General features: G+C 38.7%; 1 protein-coding gene across 4 annotated transcripts in view; it reads right to left on the bottom strand.

Annotated features, from left to right (window-relative positions):
• ENPP3 (ectonucleotide pyrophosphatase/phosphodiesterase 3) overlaps nt 1–21,105 on the bottom strand; it is a 102,106-nt gene that overhangs the window by 58,079 nt on the left and 22,922 nt on the right. For 2 of the 4 annotated variants that reach the window (XM_054686323.2, XM_054686324.2), the window contains 4 exons: nt 19,518–19,643; nt 19,294–19,354; nt 13,774–13,871; nt 834–913 (listed from right to left, as the gene is read on the bottom strand). In XM_054686323.2, coding sequence (XP_054542298.1) covers nt 834–913; nt 13,774–13,871; nt 19,294–19,354; nt 19,518–19,643 — 365 coding nt within the window. Of the gene's footprint in view, nt 1–833; nt 914–13,773; nt 13,872–19,293; nt 19,355–19,517; nt 19,681–21,105 lie in introns of all 4 variants that reach the window. The other 2 variants (XM_009452014.4, XM_054686325.1) reach the window with 2 other exon arrangements.

Here is a 21,105-nt window from a genome sequence, read left to right as displayed (position 1 = left end):
TTTGTGCTTCTTTGTGATGGCTGCAAATGACCACAAATGCACTATACTTATTGATTTGGGGGTTACAAATAAATTTTAGTGAGTAAGCAAACCCACAAATACAGAATCTGCAAGTAATGAGAATACATACATACATTTGTGTGGGGGTTAAAATTTAAATGTCATAGTTACTGTTCCATAGTAATAAAAGATTAAAACTCAAAGTAATGAAGACACAAATATCCTTTGAGGCAGCCGATGCCTTAAAATGTGTTATAAATCTATCTATCTTAAATAATTTAATTTTTATTTGAGCTCATTTTAATCATTCTACCTACATCTTTTTATACACTTTTCACACATTCTACCTACATCTTTTTTATATCACTTGCTTTTATTGCTTTATCTAAAGAGATGTAGACAGTGTGAATTCATTTATGAAAAAGAAGTTCTATCAAGTTAATTGTAATGAAAAGACTAGGAAAGAACAAAATTTCCCACATCAAAGTAGTTGTCCCTATATATAGCCTACTGTTCCCAGCAGACCCTCAGATAAGCAAAGGGCAATCGAAAGATCAGAGGAAAATGGTATTTCTCACATCAAAGGGTCTGTTTTTGGCTCGACACAGGTGAATTAACTTAATGCTGGACACTTATTCATAGTTCATTCCTCACAGCCCTGGATTGGCCTCATATTGAGCCATTCCTTCCCAGCCTGAATTCAGCCATGAACTATCCCCACATGTGCTCGAGAAGGGTAAGTCACAGAACTCGGTCAGTTCCTGCCCAAAGATGTCTGTTTATGTGGTCAGTTCTGGTCTTTGGCCTGTCTTACCACTGGGTCAAGCACTTACCGTGACAATGGTGTAATGATTTGGGAAGGTTTTGGTAGGATACATAGCTCTCATGTATTTTGAATGAATTCCACATGTTTCTGCAACAGAATATGGTGAGAAATTAGGAAGTTGTTTCTTCTTCAGTTTTTTGGATAACTAAAAATCTGAACATGAAAGTCTCTCAGAAAAATAAAAAACAAACTAAAAAGTGGATTAAAGATGGAAAGAGGTTGAAATTCTGGTCTCTAAGCTTCCTCCATTCCAGGGAATGTCAGTCTTTTAGGAGAGGAGTGAGCTAAATCAAGGTGTATAGATTTTTTTCTGGAAGAGCCAGTGATACACATGTTAGGCTTTGCAAGGCTATATGGTCTTTGTTGAAACACCTCCACTCTGCCATTGAGGCCCCAAAGCATCCATAGACAATAAATAAACAAATGAACATGGTCATGTTCCAATAAAACTTTCTTTATGGACATTGAAATTTGAATTTCAGGTAATTTTTACATGTCACAAAATATTCTTACTTTCTTCCAACCATTTAAAAATGTAAAACAGACTAGGCCCAGTGGCTCACACCTGTAATCTCAGCACTTTGGGAGGCTGAGACGGCAGATCACTTGAGCTCAAGAGTTCGAGGCCAACCTGAGCAACACAATGAAACCCCATTTCTGTTATAAAAATTAAAAATTAGCTGGGCATGGTGGCATGCACCTGTGTAGTCCTAGCTACTTGGGAGGCTGAGGTGGGAGGATTGTTTGAGCGCAGGAGATGGAGTCAGCAGTGAGCTGTCATTGCACCACTGCACTTCAGCCTGGGTGACAGAATGAAACACTGTTTCAAATAAATAAATAAATAAATAAATAAATAAATAATTTTTAAAATAAGTAAAACAATTCTCAGTATATATGGCAGGCCATACACAAACGAGTAGAGTGAACCAGATTTGGCCTACGGGCCACAGCATGTTGACCCCTGAGCTAAATGTACTCTATATTATACACTGCCAGTTTGTTTGCTTTATATAGCATTGACATCTAGCTGATAGTTCTTACATGTAAAGTATCTAATATAACAAAAGTCAACACTACTGTCTAGACAAATGAAAAAGGATTTCACTTGTGTAACTGCATAAGCCCATGTCATGTAGTACTGTTTACAAATTAGGCTAACTTTACTGCTTCTTACTTTTAGTACAGTTTCCATTAGACCAGGGAAGTTTCCTGTGATCTGTGTTTCACAAAGTATGACAGTAATTTAGCTTCATTGTTCTGTTGTTTTCAATCTGTGCAATAACCCTGTTTAAAGAGGTCAGAACCACTGGGGCGCATTGCTATTTCCCCTGCAGCAGTGAAGTACAAGAAATTTTCCACAGCAAAATTGTGTTGCCTCTACTTCTAAAATAAAGCTTCAACATTATCAATTCTCTTTAGGTCAAAACAAAACATGAAATTAATTGTCATCCAAAAAGTCACAAGCTTTGCTGTTGAACACAATGAGTGTTTTCTCAAATAGACATGGGGTTGGTCTCCTTCCCAGCCTCTGATTCAGGAATTTCCTCCTTCAGAACCTTCTAGGGCCCCATATCAAGTCCACTACATAGGATTCTCTGATGGGGATTGGAAGGTAGGAGAAGAAGGAAAGGGAGTTCAAAAAAATCTACTTTTTCTTCTTTCTTTCTTTCTTTCTTTTTTTTTTTTTTTGAGATGGAGTCTCCCTCTGTCACCCAGGCTACAGTGCAGTGGCGCGATCTCGGCTCACTGCAACTTCTGCATCCTGAGTTCAGCCTCCCGAGTAGCTGGGACTACAGGTGCCTGCCACCACGCCCAGGTAATTTTTGTATTTTTTAGTAGAGATGGAGTTTTGTTATGTTAGCCAGGCTTGTCTCGATCTCCTTGCCTCAAGTGATCCACCTGCCTCACCCTCCCAAAGTGCTGGGATTATAGGTGTGAGCCCCTGTGCCTGGCTAAAAATTTACATTTTTAACAAGCACCCCAGGTCATCCTAATGTATTTAAGTTTGAGAACTGCTCCAGGACTTAATTTATAAAACGTAAGATTAAAATAACCTTTATTTTTCTTATTTAATCAATACCACCAATAAGTAAATCTTGATCTCAATTAGGGAAAGACATTTAATATTGTTAAGAAGTCATATAACAAGAAAATAAAATGAGATCTAGTCCACTTACACAATTAAAATAATTTAAGTGGGAAAAAATTCATACAATAAACAGATACATAAAGTCAGTTTCTGCTTTAATATCCTCGAAACGGGTGGCAGACTCAAATTCTTAAATGGGTAAAGCTAGAGGATAAAATAAAATGCAAATTAAGCTACCGGTATTGTAAAAGCATGGCACCGTCCTAGTTATATGTCATAAACAAGAGACATCTGCTGACTATAGACCCAAGCTACCGTTTTATATTACCTGCCCTTGAACCACAGCTACTGAAGAAAGTCTACAGAAAGCACAGTCTTCTACCATGGTTTCTTCCAAATATGAATAATTTAAGTTATACTTGAACAGACTACTGGAAAGACACGCAATAAACCAATGAGCAGTTGCTTTTGCAAAGGAAAAGTAGGAAGACCAGGAAAGATGTTTTGTTCATTTATTTTTACTTATACCCTCGAATATTGCCTTAAAATGTTTACGTGTGTATTTTACTTCTAAAAAAACAATTAAAAAAAGAAAGTACTAAAGAAAATAATCTGAAAATATAAATGAGATAAGCCTATGCAACTAGGTTTATAGTAACTAGGAACTATAAGAAGCAGCAAAGGTCTAAACAGGTGAGTAGGTAAAGCAACCAGAGAATGTACAGATCAAAACTGCAATGTAGGCCGGGCACGGTGCTCACGTCTGTAATCCCAGGATTTTGGGAGGCTGAGGCGGACGGATCACCTGAGGTCAGGAGTTCAAGACCAGCCTGGCCAACATGGTGAAACCCTGGCTCTAATAAAAATACAAAAATTAGCCCGGTGCAGTGGTGCGTGCCTGTAATCCCAGATCCTCAGGGGGGCCGGGACAGGAGAATCGCTTGAACCCGAGAAGCGGAGGTTACAGTAAGCTGAGATCGTGCCACTGTGCTCCAGCCTGGGCGACAGAGCAAGACTCCATCTCAAAAAAAAAAAAAAAAAAAAAAAAAAAAAACCACAGAGCGAGACTCCGACTCTAAAAAAAACTACAATGTAGTCCTTATGAAATTCTTATAGGACTGGCATAATGAAATATTATTAAGATATCTGTACAAATGGAAAACATAGCAAATTGTTTACCAGCATTCACAGGCTGAAAATAGGTACTTTCATTTTATATGTAACTTAGTAGAATAACCTTGTAGAAAGATTAGCCGTAATGTTGGCCTGTATCATTTCTAGCACTCAAAAAAAATAAAGAATAATAAGCTCTGCAGGGGCTTCAGTCTTCCCAGAGTTGCAAGTATGCATTCAATCCCTTGGCACATAAAGAAGAAGGGTCAAAAGAGAGCAAAGAGGAGTGATGTTACCAAGATAACAGAATAGGAAATCTTGGACGACTCTTCCCACAGCAGACACAATCATTCAATAGCCACACATAAATCAATTCCCTTTGTGAGAAACCCAGAAACTACTTGAGAGGCTCCTGCTTACCAGGCAAGTATAACACCAGTTACATCGAAACCAGTAGGAAAAGCAGAACTGTTTCTTTGACATAATACCCATTCCCAGAACGACGCTATATGATCAGGAGAGAACTCTCAACTTTTAGTTTCTCCCCAAGGGGGAAAAAATTGGACCACACATCTAACACTCCAATTTTTCCAGGTGCTATCTGAGAAACTGGCTTCTAACTCACTTGAGTTAGAAGAGATGAGACCCAACATCTATTAGTCCCCTGTGTGCTACAAAGAACAAAGAGGAGATTCTAACGAGCACACAGGCACTCACCACAGCTTCTGCTCTTGGCTCAGCACAGAGAAATCAGGCAATAACCCCAACTCCCAGCTTCTCCCAGGGGAGGAAGAGTTGCACTAAGTGTCCAATGCCCCAACTTTTCCAGGGACTGCCCAAAGGACTGGCTTTTTCTGTCTTGTCTGTATTGGAGCGCTAATGGAACCTAGCATACTCTAGTCACCTGGGGGCCAGTGAGAAAAAACACACCGGTTTGATGTAGCATATTAGTCACCATAGCCCCTCTCCCTGGCACAGCACAGAGAAAAAAAGCAAAATAAAGAAGAAAAAAAAAGCCCCACAACCAAAACAAAACAAAATCCAGACCCCAACTTTTCTCTGGGGAGAGAAAGAATTGGACAAGACATCTAATGATCCAAATTCTCTGGTGACTGCCCAAGGAGCTGGCTTCCTTCCAAGATAAGTTTCACTCATCTTGGAACACCAATGGGACCTAGCGTACTCTAGACACTTGGGGCCCCTAACAACAAAGAAACAAGGCTGGACTAGCATGAAGGTTTAAGGGGCCTCCAGAATCGCTGATCAGGCCAACTGGCGAGGGTTTCTCCTATACGAGGCCGGTCCATGAAAACTGAGAAAGGTGACTGTTTTGTCCAACGTGCAGATGTCAACACAGAGAGTAAAGGAAAATGAGTAAATGGGGAAATACGTTCAAAGCAAAGGAACAAGATAAATCTTCAGGAATTGACCTGAATGAAGCAGAGATACAATTTTCCTAACAGACATTTCAAAACAACTGTCATAAAGATGCTCGTTGAGGTGATGAGAACAATGCATGAATAAAGTGAGAATTTCAACAAAGAGAGGCAAACTCGGGCCTTTAAAAATTATTCAGGCAAAGGAGCAAAAAGAAAAAAGAATGGAAAGAAGTGATGAAAGATTAAGAGAACTGTGGGACACCAACATGTGGATTAATATATGCATGATGGGGTTTTCCGGAGAAGAAAAAGAGAAAGAACCAGAAAGTTTATAGAAAGAAATAATGGCTAAAAACTCCCAAATCTAGGGAGGAAAAATGGGCAACCAGATCCAGGAAGCTTGAAGGATTCTAAATAAGATGAACCTAAAGAAATCCACACCAAGACATATTATAATCAAATGTCAAAAGTCAAAGACAATGAATTTTGAAAGCAGCAAAATAAAAGCAACTCACAATATACAAGAGAAGCCCTATAAAACTATCAGCAGGTTTTTTTTTTTTAAAGCAGAACCCTTACAGAACATTAAACCCAACACAACATGTTTTTCTCAAGTATGCATGGAACATTCTCCAGGATAGATCACATATTAGATCACAGAACAAGTCTTAACATATTTAAAAAATTGGGAACATACCAAGTATTTTCTCCAACTACAATGGAATAGCACTAGAAATCTATATTACAGGGAAAACTGAAAAATTTACAAATAATGTAGAAATTATGTAACACACTTTTGAACAACCAAGGGTCAAAGAAGAAATCAAAGGAGAAATTAGAAAATATCTTGAAACAAAATGAACGAACATGAAAATGGAATGCAGCAAAAGCAGCTCTAAGATGGAAGTTATAGTAATAAATGCCTACATTAAGAAAGGAGAACAATTTCAAATAAACAATTTAATTTTGCACCTCAAGGAACAGAAAAAGGAACAAACTAAATCCAAGTTTAGCAGAAAAAAGAAAAGATGCAAGAAGAAATGAAATAGAGAATAGAGAAACAATAGAATAAATCAATGAAACTAAGAGTTGGTTCTTCAAAAAGATAAACAAAATTGACATACTTTTAACTAGACCAAGAAAAAGAGAGAAAACTCAAATAAATAAAATCAGAAAGAGGAGACATCACAATTGATACTGCAGATATAAAAGGTTCTTAAGAGAATACTATGAATAATTATATGCCAACAAACTGAATAACCTACTAGAAATGGATAAATTCATAGAAACATACAATGTACCAAGACTGAATCTTAAATAAATAGACAGTCCGAATAAATCTATAAACAGTAAGGAGATTGAATCAATAACTAAAATCCTCCCAAGAAAAAGACCAGGACCAGATGGCTTCACTGACAATTTCTCTACCAAAAATTTGAAGAACTAATGCCAATTCTTCTCAAACTCTTCCAAAAAACTGAAGACCAAGAGAATGCTTTCAAATGAATAAGGCTAGCATTACCCTAATATAAAAGCTACACAGACATCACAATAAAATATAATTTCAGTTTAATATTCCTGATGAAAATAGACGCAAAAATATTCAACAAAATACTAGCAAACCAAATTCAACAACACAATGAAAAGATTATACACCATGATCATGTGGGATTTATCCCTGGGGTGCAAGGATGGTTCAACACATGAAAATCAATTAATGTGATATATAGCATTAACAGAATGAGGGATAAAAATTACATGATCATTTCAATAGAAGCAGAAAGAGCATTTGATAAAATTCAACACCCTTTCATGATAAAAGCTCTCAACAAACTAGGAATACAGTCAGTCACACATTGCTTAAAGACAGGGATACATTCCTAGAAATGTGTTGTTAGACAATTCCATCATTGTGCAAACATAATATGGTGTACTTAAGCAAACCTAGATGGTAAAGCCTACTATGCACCTAGGCTATATAGTAAAGTCTATTGTACAAATCTGTACAGCATGTTATCCTATTCAATACTGTAAGCAATTGTAACACAGTGGTATTTGTATATTTATCCCTATCTATCTAAATATAGAAAATGTACAGTGAAAATATGATATAATACAGACCACTTATCATGATTGCAAGCCTGGAAGTTGCTCTGAGTAAGTCAGTGAGTGAGTGGTGAGTGAATGTGAAAATCTAGGACACTACTGTAAACTACTATAGACTTGATAAACACTGTACACTTAGGATACACTAAACTTATAAAAATGTATTTTTTTCAATAATCAATTAACCTTAGCTTACTGTAACTTTTCTACTTTAAAAACTTTTAATTTTTTTAACTCTTTGACTCTCTTGTAATAACACTGAGTTTAAAACACAAACACATTGCACAGTTGTACAAAATATTTTCTTTATATCTTTATTCTATAAGCTTTTGTTTTTTAATTTTTTGTTTTTACTTTTTAAATGTTTCTGTCAAAAACTAAGATACACATTAGCCCACACCTACATGGGGTCAAGATCATCAACATCACTGTCTTCTACCTCCACCTCTTGCCCTACTGAAAGGTCTTCAGGGGCAATAATATGCATAGAGCTGTCATCTTCTATGATAACAGTACCTTCTTCTGAAATACCTCCTGAAAAACCTGCCTGAGGCTGTTTTATAGTTAACATTTTTAAATAAGTAGTAGTACACTCTAAAATAATGTACAAAGTATAAGTATAGTATACACTTGGCACAGTGGCCAAGCACTTTGGAAGGCACTTTGGAAGGCCAAGGTGGGAGGATCGCCTGAGCCCAGGAGTTTGAGCCAGCCTGGGCAACATAGCAAGACCCCATCTCTTTTGAAAAGAGTATAGTATAGTAAATACATAAACCAGTAACAGTCATTTATTATCATTATCAAGTATGATGTAATGTACATAAATATGTGTACTATTTTATGACTGGCAGTGCAGTAGGTTTGTCTTCACCAGCATCACCACAAAAATGTGAATAATGCATTGCACTATGACATTATAATTTCTATGACATCACTAGGTGATAGGATTTTTTTTTTTTTCTGAGACAAGAACGCGCTCTGTTACCCAGGCTGGAGTGCAGTGGTGTGATCATAGCTTACTGCAACCTTGAACTCCTAGGCTCAAGGGATCCTTCTGCCTCAGTCTCTTGAGTAGCTGGGACTACTGGCACACCCCATTGTGCTTAGCTAATTTTTTTTTTTTTTTTTTTTTTTTTTTTTTTGGTAGAGACAGGGTTTCACTTTGTTGCTCAGGCTGATCTTGAATTCCTTGGCTCAAGCAATCCTCCTTCCTTGGCCTTCTGAAGTGCTAGGATTGCAGATATAAGCAACCATGCCCAGCCGGTGATGGGAATTTCTCAACTCCATTATAATATATGGGACCGCCATTATATATGCAGTCTGTTGTTGATTGAAATGTTGTTATGTGGCACATGGCTATAGAAAAAAAATACTTCAACATAATAAAGATTATATGAAAAGTCTACAGCTAACATCCTATTCAATGGTGAAAATTTTTCCACCTAAGATCAGTAACAAAGCAAGACTGTCCACTCTTCTAGCCTGAGCAATTAGGCAAGAAAAAAAAAAAAGGCAACCACATAGGAAAGAAAGAAGTAAACCTGTCCCTATTTTCAGAAGACATGATACTATCTACTGAAGCTCTAAATATACTGAAAGCTCTAAATAAATTTATTTAGAACTAATAAATGCAGTAAAATTGCAGGATACAAAATCAACATACAAAAATCAGTTGCATTTCTATGTACTAATAATTAACTATTCAATCTCATTTCTAAACATTGAAAATAATGAAATTCTTAGAAATAAATTTAACTAAGAAAGTGAAAGACTTGTATATGAAAACTATAAAATATTGGGAAAAGAAGTTAAGGAAGACGTATAAACAAATGGAAAGACACCTCATGTTCATGGACTGGAAGACTTAATATTGTTAAAATGTTCCTATTACCCAAAACAATCTACAGATTCAATGTAATCTTTATCAAAACCCCAATGACATTTATTACAGAAATAGAAAAAAAATTAAATTCATAACACCCCAGATAACCACGACAATCTTGAAAAAGAACAAAGCTGAAGACATCAAAGCTCCTGATTTCAAAATATATTAAAAATCTTCAGTAATTAAAACAGCATGTTACTGGCATAAAAACAGATGTATAGACCAATGAAAAAGAATAGGGAGCCCAGGCTGGGCACAGTGGCTCACACCTGTAATCCGAGCACTTTGAGAGGCCAAGGCAAGCTTGAGCTCAGTAGTTCAAGACCAGCCTGGACAACATGGCAAAATGCCATCTGTACAAAAATACAAAAATTAGCCAGTCATGGTGGCATGCAGTGCCTGTAGTCTCAACTACTTAGGAGGCTGAGGGGATTGCTTAAGCCTGGGAGGCAGAGGTGGCAGTGAGCTGAGATCACACCATCACACTCTAGCCTGGGTGACAGAGTGAGACCCTATCTCAGAAAAAAAAAAAAAAAAAAAAAAAAGAATAGAGATCTCAGAAATAAATCAGTAAATCCAAGCCTATATGGTCAACCGATCTTCAAAAAGGGTGCCAAGAAGAATACACAATGGGGAAATAATAGTTGCTCCAACAAATGATGTCAGAAAGTGGATATCCATATGCAGAAAAATGAACTTGAACTCTGATCTTATACCATACACAAAAATCAACTCAAAGTATATTAAAGATTTCAAAGTAAGACCTGAAACTATAAATCTTCTAGAAGGAAACATACGGGAAAATCTGCATGACATTGGTCTTGGCAATGATTTCATGAACATGATGCCAAAAGCCCAGGCAATAAAAGCAAAAATGGACATGTAGGACTATATCAAACCAAAAAGTTTCTGCACAGAAAAGGAAACAATCAATAAAATGAAAAGGCAACATATGAAATGGGGGAAAACACTTTCAAACCATGTATCTGATAGGAAGTTAATTTCAAAAATATATAAGGAACTTCTACAACTTGATAGCAAAAAATACAATAGTCTCATTAAAAAATGGGCTAATTACCTAAATAGATATTTCTTCAAAGAAGAAAGATATTGTGCATCTCTAAAGACATACAAATATCCAATAGGTGTATGAAAGATGCTCAATGTCACTAATCATCAGAAAAATGCATATCAAACCAAAATGAGGCTGGGCACAGTGGCTCACACCTGTAATCAGCACTTTGGGAGGCTGAGATGGGAGGATCACTTGAGCCCAGGAGTTTGAGGCCAGCCTGGGCAACATAGCAAGACCTCATCTCTAACATAATAACAATAATTAAAAATAAAAATTTAAAAATGAAATAGCACGTCACATCTGTTAGGATATCTAGTATCAAAAAAACCCCAAAAACAGGTGTTGATGAAGATATGCAGAAATTGGAACTCTTGTACACTGTTGGTAGAAAGGCAAAACGGCATAGCTGCTATGGGAAATGGCATGGAGGTTTCTCAAAAACGTAAAAATAAAATTATATGATCCAGCAATTCCACTTTTGAGTATCCAAAAGGGTTGAAATCAGGATCTCAAAGAGATATTAGCACTCCCATGTTCACTGCAGCACTACTCATAAGAGCCAAGATGTGGTAACAATCTATTTCTCTTTAAAAGATAAATAGATTTTTAAGGTGGCATATACATACAATGGAATATTATTTGGCCTTAATAAAAGAGGAAAATCTTGCAACATGTGATAACATGGATGAAACTTGAAGATATACTAAGTGAAATAAGCTAGTCACAGACACGCTAATACTGTATGATTCCACTTACATGAGGTTATCTAAAATAGTTAAAATCATAGAAGCAAAGAATAGGATGGTGGATTCCAGGGGCTGGGTAAGGGGGAAATGTGGAATCGTTAATCAATGGATATGAAGTTTCAGTTTTATAAAATAAGTAAATTCTAGGGATCTGCTGTACAACATTATGCCTATAGATAATAATACTGCATTGTACACTGAAAAATCTGTTAAGAGGATAGATCTCATGTTATGCATTCTTAACAAAATTTAAAAAGCAGACAGCAAATGACATCTGCTATGGCCAGTATAAGAGCTCTGCTGTTCATGAATGCCAACCTTGCAAACTCTAATCTCTAAAACTCTGCATATGTCCCCTGCTGGATCTCTGCTGTCTACCTGCTACTTCTAGTCTTATTTGATCCACAGATTCCCATCTAACTTTTCAGGAAGGCTGTCTTCTAAATAGGCCAAATCACCTCTATCCCACTTGACAGTTTCCTGATTTTGGCCCTGGCCCTTCTTTGTCTGCTGCCACCTGCACTAAGACAAGACAATGTTCTTGCCTCATTAGAGTGTGATTCAGAGAGCTACTTCCTCGTCCACTTAACAGTCACTAACATGACTCACTGCTCTGTGATATTGTTTAGGCTCAGTTTACACGACCATGGTGGCCCGACTCAGGCAGTTTGATGAAACCCTAGAGATGGGGCCCTGGACTCCCTTAACAGCAAGGCTTGCTGTCACATACCTCACCTCAAGACTAACATAATCCTAATCCTATTTAACCACATCTCTCCTTTTTCAATTTTCCCTCAAAACAGCCTCAGGTGGTCCTGAGAATATGTACCCCTACCTACCACATCTATTCTTAATCGGGCCTCTGAGAAACTAACAGCCCTATTTTGCCTAGGTAGGCCTAGCTGATCATAGCTTCACACATTTGAGGATTGAGATGTTGTCTATATGACTAAAAAATATTTTAAATGTTTTAAAATATTTTAAACATCAAAAGCAGAAAGCTCTTAGTGGCTGAATATTTCATTGATGTCATTTCTAATTCTCAATGGAATGAGCAAATCAAGGAATTTCACTTTAGAAAAGGTTCAGTTCACCCTGGCTAGTCAAATTCCCTTTTGACACCAGATTTGATATCCAGTTTATCAAGACAAATTTAGATAAGAAGATAGAAACTGAGAAGTGTTAGTTAACTTTCTAGGACAAAATAACTCAGCAGAAAAATGACAGGTCCTGGATTTGGAAAACAGTCTCTTTGCTAAAGATCTGCCTCAGGGAATGAGGGAGAAGCTGAAGAAACAATGCACCTTGAGTTGCAGGAAGTAGTGATCTATCTTCCTACAACCATGGCATTTGGGGCTGGAATTAACAGTAGAAATCATCAGGTCTAGTCATTTCATTTTACAAATGAGGAAACTGAGGCCCAGAAAAGTCAGTCAACTTACCCAGAGTCAAATAGCTATTTTTAATAACTTGAAGAAAAAGAAAAACAATAAACCAGTAAAAATGACATAAAATTTGAGAACTTTAGGGATATAAAACAGCCTCGGAGGAGGGAGAAGAAAGAGAGGAATTGCAGGGCAGTGAAGAGTGTGCGCCTTGGAGTTAGCTCTCTGATTCTTACTAACTATGCCACTTCTTAGCATTGTATCCTTGGGTACTCAACTTCTTTTAAAAAAAAAAATATTATTAAATAGAGATGAGGTCTCACTATGTTGCCCAGGCTGGTCTCAAACTCCTGAGCTCAAGGGATGCTCTAGCCTCCGCCTCCCAAAGTGCTAGGATTACAGGCATAAGCTACCACATCCAGCCTCAACTTCTCTTTATTACTACCTTTATTAAATTGTGTGAAGGCCAAGTGTCCTAACACAGAAGTACAACATTATAATAAAGTTGATAATAAAAGAATTATAACAATAACTTAAAACCACCCATTGTATGCCACATATCAAACAGCTATTTTTTGAATGCTACCTGTACATTCTCACAGTAATCCTATCAGGTGGGAAGTCACCATTTCACAGATGAAGAGACTGGGGCACTAAAAGGTGAAGGAAAGTTGTCTGAGACCTCACAGCTAGCAAGTAGTAGAGTCAGGTTGTAGGCAGTTTGATTCCAGAACTGGAAATAGATCCTGGACTTGATATCGGCTGAAGTGGTGGGAGGTGCTGGATCTGTCTAAGCCCACCAGGCTCCTTCAGGATCCGGTTCTTGCTATATTCTCCTTGCTAAGGCCCAGAACCTAGGTCTGACAAACATCACTTTCAAGGCAGTACACACGAATAGATTTCCGTAGGACAGAAGTTACATTCAAATATAAAGCAAATCAAAATAAACAAACAAAAGGCTGAACATCCCACCAAAATAAAGGTAGGAGAAGCCAGCAAGTGTGAAAATATACTTCCGACTGAAAGTAGAAACCATGTGGTAAAGTCAGAGAGGATCTAGGCTAAGACAAACCACTAACGTTAAAAGTCAGAAAGAAAGTTGCATCCTCTAGAGATTGACTAACTAGGTGTCTTTATCATTTGCATGCCACTAGTTACAGAAGACTTACTCAGTTTATTGATATTTGGCATTAAAGTATCCCATGTGTATAAATATTCAGCTCTAAATCCATCCATAGAAAACAAGATAACTGGTGGCAGGTCAAACCTGAAAATGGAAAACAAAATTTGTCCATTGTTTTGGATAGCTACATTTACCTCAAAAGCATTGCAATACTTTTTTAGACCTGTGTTTAAGGTAAAATAATTGGGTAACTTTTGGGCCATAGCCAGACACTGTCATTTTTTATTTTTTTAATTTCTTTTTTTTTTTTTTTGAGACACAGTTTTACTCTGTCACCCAAGCTGGACTGCAGTGGAGCAATCTCAGCTCACTGCCACCTCCACCTCCTGGGTTCAAGTGATTCTCATGCCTCAGCCTCAGAGTAGCCGGGATTACAGTCGTACACCACCACAACCGGATAAATTTTAGTAGAGACAGGGTTTTACCACATTGGCCAGGCTGGTCTCCCACTCCTGACCTCAAGTGATCCGCCCGCCTTGGCCTCCAAAGAGCTGGGATTACAGGTGTGAGTCACCACGCCTGGCCTAAAATTTTACTTCTGTTATACACACACACATTTCACAGAAGCATAGTTTGATAAATTTTCACTAACTGAACTCCCTGTGTAGTCATCACCCAGATGAAGAAACAGAATATTATCAGGATGCTTGTGCTTCCTGTGGTCACCAAACTCTCCAAACCACACCCCACCAAGGATGATCAGTATCTTGATTTCCAACAGCATAGATTAGCTTTGTCTATTTTTGTACTTACATTTATATGCAAATAAAATCATACAGTGTGCATTTTGTTGAGTCTCAATTCTTTTACTCGACATTATGTTTGAGATTCCTCCATATTGTTGAAAGTAATTATGGATCATTCATTCCCATAGCTATCTAATATTCCAGTGAATGAATAAACCAGAACTTATTCTACTGTCCATAGGCACTTGAGTACTTTCCAATTTGGAAAGTTATTAGGTTTCCGACCTAAGACAGCCTGTGGTTTAACTCCATTTACATAAAATTCTAAAACAGGAATGTATGATGATAGAAATCAGAACAGTGATTGTCTTTGGGAAGTAAGCAATGGGAAAGGACATGAGCTATCTTTCTGGGATGGTGGAAATATTCTATATTGGTAAGTTACATAGCTTAGTGAATTTCCAAATTGCATCATACTATACACTTAAGATAGGACCATTTCATACCATAGTTCATCCTATAGTATGAACTATAGGATACCTCAATTTAAAAATAAAAGTGGAAAACTGGGACCGTTTGAACTGCAGTGTACAGAAAATTCATGAAGAAATTAAAGTGGCCTACTGCAATTCGCATGAGAAAATACTTCTTTTTTTCATAAAGTCATTAACATAACTGATTAAAAACTTTATATTCATAAATATGCCACTAAAATAACTTGGAAGAGATTAAAGACAGGGTCACCTGTCTCTGGGGTCAAGAGTGGAATCCAAAGATCCAATGCACCCCTTTTTTAATGGCCAGCTTGCCTGTCCAAGCTAACTAGAGAGTACATTTTACATTCTGCTGACATGAACATTCTTGTAGCTAAAACACCCTTAATTATTTCCTAAAGATAAATTCATAAAGATCACATTTCCTGGTCTTACAACAAACTTTTTTTTTTTTTTTTTTTGAGATGGAGTCTTGCTTTGTTGCCCACGCTGGAGTGCAGTGGCCTGATCTCTGCTCACTGTAAGCTCCGCCTCCCAGGTTCACGCCATTCTCCTGCGTCAACCTCCCGAGTAGCTGGGACTACAGGCACCCGCCACCACACCCGGCTAATTTTTTGTATTTTTAGTAGAGACGGGGTTTCACTGTGTTAGCCAGGATGGTCTCAATCTCCTGACTTCGTGATCTGCCTGCCTCAGCCTCCCAAAGTGCTGGGATTACAGGCGTGAGCCACCACGCCCGGCCTACGACAAACTTTCAAAGGAGACCAAAATATTGCCACAATTCATTCCCAACAGTAGATATTAACTTATACAGTACTTTCATAAACAAGACAGGTAGCTAGGACTGTATATACACAAATCATGATGTATTGACTGTTTCATGGAGTAAAAGTTGTATCTTTTTTCATTTTTATTTCTCCGATTGCTAAAAAACTTGAACATTGCATCCATATTATTTTTACTGCCTGTGATGAAGCTTGAGTAAGAGCTCACTACATGCCAAGAACTGTCATCTCAGATCTATTATTTCACCAGGATCAGGTAGTTTACCCAAGGTGTCCCCCGCCAGTAGGGGCAGAGCTAGGCTATTGGCTCACATCTGTCTGGTTTAAGAGTCTAAGCTCCTTACTATACTATGATCACTAGCAAAATAGTAAGGCAAACAAGCAAAGAGAACACTAGCATAAACGTCTGGCAAGAGGATTTTATGTAACGTCTTCAGCCACTAAAATTTTTAGCAGCACTTATTATTCATAGTGAGCAGAATCATCATTGTCCATTTTCCATGCAGGGATGGAAGGTATAGGCAGGAATGACTTCAATGGAATAAAGAGAATGAGGGGATTGTAAGAAATGGTCAGTGTCCTACTGACCACCACCACCACCCCTTTCCTCACCAGGTTCCTTTCTAGTCTTGCCTTGCATCAAGATTGACAAATCAGTCCTGTAATTTCTCTGGGATGCTGCTCCAGCTCTCAAATCCTCAGGTGGACAGTGATTTACCAGTTTGGAGAAGGCCATTCTAACTAATCATTTGGACTTAGTCGTCTAGGTTTGTTGAGACTCTTTACAAAGACTTTACTGGAAACCTTCCTTCTCACCTAATGTCTCTCTCCTCCTGGTTATCAACAGGTGAGGGAGTCTTGGTGCCTCAAACAATTCTTCCCCTTATTCAGCCCCTTACCCGTTCTTCTGATGAATTGCACAGCATCACGGGCTCAGCCTATGACTTGAGGGAGTGTTATGCCACAGAGACTCTGGGTCCTTACTGCCTGGGTTTGCTTCCTGCTTCCAGCAACCACTAGGAATGCAGCACTGGGCAAGTGATTTCACAGCTTTTGCCTCCATTTCATTCTTTGTAAAATGAGGATGGAGATAATAGAGCCAAAGGGTTTTTATAAGGACTAACATGTAAGATGACTATTGTGTAAAGTACAAATTGGTAAATAATAAGAACTATATGAATGTTAGCTGGTATTAGTATGCTTTTCAGAGATGAATTGACAGTGTAATTTGAACCATGAGAAGAGGCCATGGGCACACCTTAATAGATTCAAGTACCAGGTTCATCTAATAAAGCAAGTGACTATAGAAAAATTTCACTAGAAAAATATTAACAATTTCTTGAGTACCTACTATGTACCATACACTAGAACTAAAATTAACCTACTGTTTGATAGCTCACCAAGCATATTCCCTTGCTTTAGGTCATTTAATTCTCACATGAAATCGTCTGACCCTGGCATTGTTATTATTTCAGTTTCATAGAGGAAGCTCAGAGAAGTGACTAGCGCAAAAGACCTACAGGCAAAATCAGGACTCAAACTCCTCTCATTTTATTCTAATCCTTTACTCTTCCACCCACAAGGTGCAAAGAGAGCAGCTGAATCTGAGCTACAAACCAAAGCAGCATGGGAAAAAAACAGGCACATTATCTATACTCATTTTTAAAATGAAATAACACTATTTAAAAATGCCTCCACTGGGCCAGACACAGCAGCTCTTGCCTGTAATCCCAGCACTTTGGGAGGCCAAGATGGCAGGATCACTTGAGCCCAGGAGTTCGAGACCAGCCTGGGCAACATGGAAAAACACTGTCTCTACAAAAAATAAATGAATTAGCTGAGAATGGTGGCACATGCTTGTAGTCCCACCTACTTGAGAGGCTGAGGTGAGGGAATTGTTTGAGGCTAGGAGGTAGCAGCTGCTATGAGTCATGATCACGCCACTGCACTCCAACCTGGGCAACAGAATGAGACCTTGTCTTGAAACAAAAAATGCCTCCACTGGCCAGCACAGTAGTTCATGCCTGTTATCCCAGCATTTTGGGAAGCCAAGGCAGGAGGATCAGTTGAGTTCAGGAGTTCGAGTCCAGTCTGGGCAACATAGTGAGCCCCTGTCTGTACAAAAAAATACAAAAAAATGTTTAGCTGCATGTGGTGGCCCATGCCTGTAGTCTCAAATACTTACAAGGCTGAGATGGGAGGATAGCTTGAGCCCAGGAATTTGAGGCTGCAGTGAGCTATGATCGTGCCACTGCTGCACTCCAGCCTGGTGACAGAGTGAGACCCTATCTCATTAATAATAATAATAATAATAATAAAACTTAAATTTAAAAAACTGCCTCTACCAATTCCTCCTAAAGCCAGGTATTCCTTTCTTTTTCATCCACCCTTCCACCATTCTCCCATTACTTGGCCCAGAAAAGTGTGAAGGGCAGAGGGGTGGATGGAGAAATGGGGAATCCATGCTGGCTTGAAGTGATGCACATTTCCAGGCCCTGGCAGTCAGCGGAGCAGCCCTGATAAACATGTGGAAAAGATGCATGGGAGGGGTGGGGTAGGAGTGTCACCTCACGTGTTCATCACCTATGCCCCCTGACAAAGCTCTCCTCATTCACCCTTCAAGGACCTCCTTTCATTTCAAGGCCTGCACAAACCTCTTTCCCTGCTCTCAACAAGAAGAAATTTGAGGTGCCAAGATGTTAATAGAAAAGAGTTCTGGCCAGACATGGTGGCTCACGGCTGTAATCCCAACACTTTGGGAGGCCCAGGAGGGAGGATTGCTTGAGGCCAGGAGATCAAGATCAACCTAGTCAACATTGCGAGACCCTATCTTTATTTAAAAAAAGAAGACAGGAATTAAGTTATTTAAAAAAGGAAAAGGAGTTCTGGCAGAAGTAATTTCAAGCTAAGTTTCAATCCTGACCATAAGAACTTTGGAGTATTACCTATTTAATATTCCAACCAATTTGTTAAAGTCATTACTGTGGCTGGGTAGAGTGGCTCATGCCTGGAATCCCAGCATTTTGGGAGGCCAAGGCGAGTAGATAACTTGAACTCAAGAGTTTGAGAGCAGCCTGGGCAACCTAGTGAAACCTCATCTGTACAAAAAAAAAAAAAAAAGAGAGAAAAATTAAAAATTAGCCAAGCATGGTGGCGTGCGTATAGTCCCAGCTACTCAGGAGGCTGAGATGGGGAGGATCACCTGTGTCTGGGAGGTCAAGGCTGCAGTGAGCTGTGATTGCACCACCGCACTCCAGCTTGGACAACAGAGCAAGACCTTGTCTCAAAGACAAAAACAAAATAAAGTCGTCGTTGTAAGACATGAGTATAATAAATTAATATAAAAGGGCTTTGTAAAAAAATAAAGCAAACAAAAGTCCATTAGAACTTGGAAGCCACAAGAAATCTAATCCTTTGTGAACTATTCTGTTTTGAAATGTACATGAATTGGGGGAAATTCCTCTCTGCGTCTCAACTAACTACATTCTTATGTGCACCTTTGTTAAAGGAGGATAAAAATCCCTGTATCAGTCATGCTCACCCTTCTGGGCACTGAGACTGCTGGGCTGTGTCACAGTTTTCTTCCAGCCATGAGGTTTCTCCTGAAAAGCATAAGATCGAAATCTTGATACTTGCTGCACCACAGACAGAGTAACTAAAGATTCTCCGATGTGTTTTGATTTTTGCAGCCTAGCATGGCTCTAGGAAACTCATGGAGTTCCTCTAAACTCGCAGGGGCAAATGAGTCAACATCCTCCTGCTCACCTTGGCAAACACTCTTATAGTCAGCACAGCAATCTTTCCTCTGCAAACAGTCATCTGAACAAGAGCAAAGGCTGGCCTCTAATCTGGTCTCTCCACAACGAAATTTATTGCACATCCATATTCGAGCTGTAAAACGGTACAATTCAGTTCTGAGCATTTAAGCCTGCAGTATAAAATATACAAATTTCATTTATTTATTCCTATATTATAATAATACAATCAAATTCTTGGTTTATCTGTATTAATAAATGAAAATACATAATACCAAATGAGGGGCAAACCACCACTTTTCTTCATTAGCCAGGTGGCAGAGAGAAATGCAACTTTATAAATCGCAACCCAGGTTTACTTAGCAGGTACACTGTGAGCTTGGAGAAGATCTGAACATGGCTCCTATTCCTACCCAAGAGCAGGAGCTCCCCAAGGTGAAGAATCACTAGCCCTGACTGATTATTGCCACCCAAAAGCAGCTTTGCCCAGCCTTGTCTAAGGACAAGCAGCAAGGAAGAAAAGGTGACAACAGAAGTAACAGGAGCAACAGTCATGTCTTTGAGAATGTAGGCAGATCAAGGTACTTCTCAGTGGAAAGTGACAGCAGTGACAGAGCAGCTCCCACTCATGCCTCAGGGGTTCTCCCAGGCTATGGACTTAGGATGAGAACAGTTTCAATAAATCCCATTGCTAAAAGCAGCAAGAAGCTGGAGGAAGGTGGCTTGGCACTGCCACCTGCTAGGAAACGGTGACTAAAATCAATGTTAGCCTTGTGCTTAGACAAACATTCTCAATAGGTAACTTTTGTCCACTTCAGTTACATATAGATTTATTCCTTCCCCAGCATTTCTCATTTACATAGAAAGAAAAGATTTTTGGAGATTAAGTAAAGGGAACACAGATCTCTATCTATACTGGGTTATCCTCTCCCTCTTGCCCTTTTCAGGGAACATAATGGAAGGAACTCTACTATTCTAATCTTCACTCTCCTCCAACCACTGGACACCCCCCCACCACCACCTTCCCAGATTATTTAGGGAATTAAACATTGTAAGCTGTCTTTTCCACCTAGAGAACAGCATTTCTCAAGTTGTGCCCTGTGGAATACTGGCATCAGAATGATCAAGAATCACCAGCTTTCCAAGAGAGTTTTATTGCACCTCGAAGTTTGAGAACCACTGCAAATGAAACAAACAAGATGTTGAACTTAAGCCATAGTAAAACTCCATTGAAACGTATGTAATAATACAGCATTTCATTTACCATAGCCTGTTATTCCTCAACCTCGGTTAAATAAAGTGTGAATTCTGTATTTAGCATTGTTAAGGAGGAAATGATAATAAGACTGTGTATAGGTCTTATAGGTTGAATTGTGTCCTCTAAAAATATGTTGAAGTCCCAACCCCCATTACTTGTGAATGTGACCTTATTTAGAAATGGTTCCAAATTACTTGCCGAGGCTGGGTGGAGTGGCCCACACCTGTAATCCCAGCACTTTGGGATGCCGAGGTAGTGGGATCACTTGAGGCCAGAAGTTCAACACCAGCCTGGCCAACATGGTGAAACCCCGTCTCTACCAAAAATACAAAAATTAGCC

The sequence above is a fragment of the Pan troglodytes genome, chromosome 5, assembly GCF_028858775.2.
Source record: "Pan troglodytes isolate AG18354 chromosome 5, NHGRI_mPanTro3-v2.0_pri, whole genome shotgun sequence".
Classification (NCBI taxonomy): domain Eukaryota; kingdom Metazoa; phylum Chordata; class Mammalia; order Primates; family Hominidae; genus Pan; species Pan troglodytes.
Note: the sequence above shows the minus strand (reverse complement) of the source record. Positions and strands in the feature narration are given on the sequence as shown.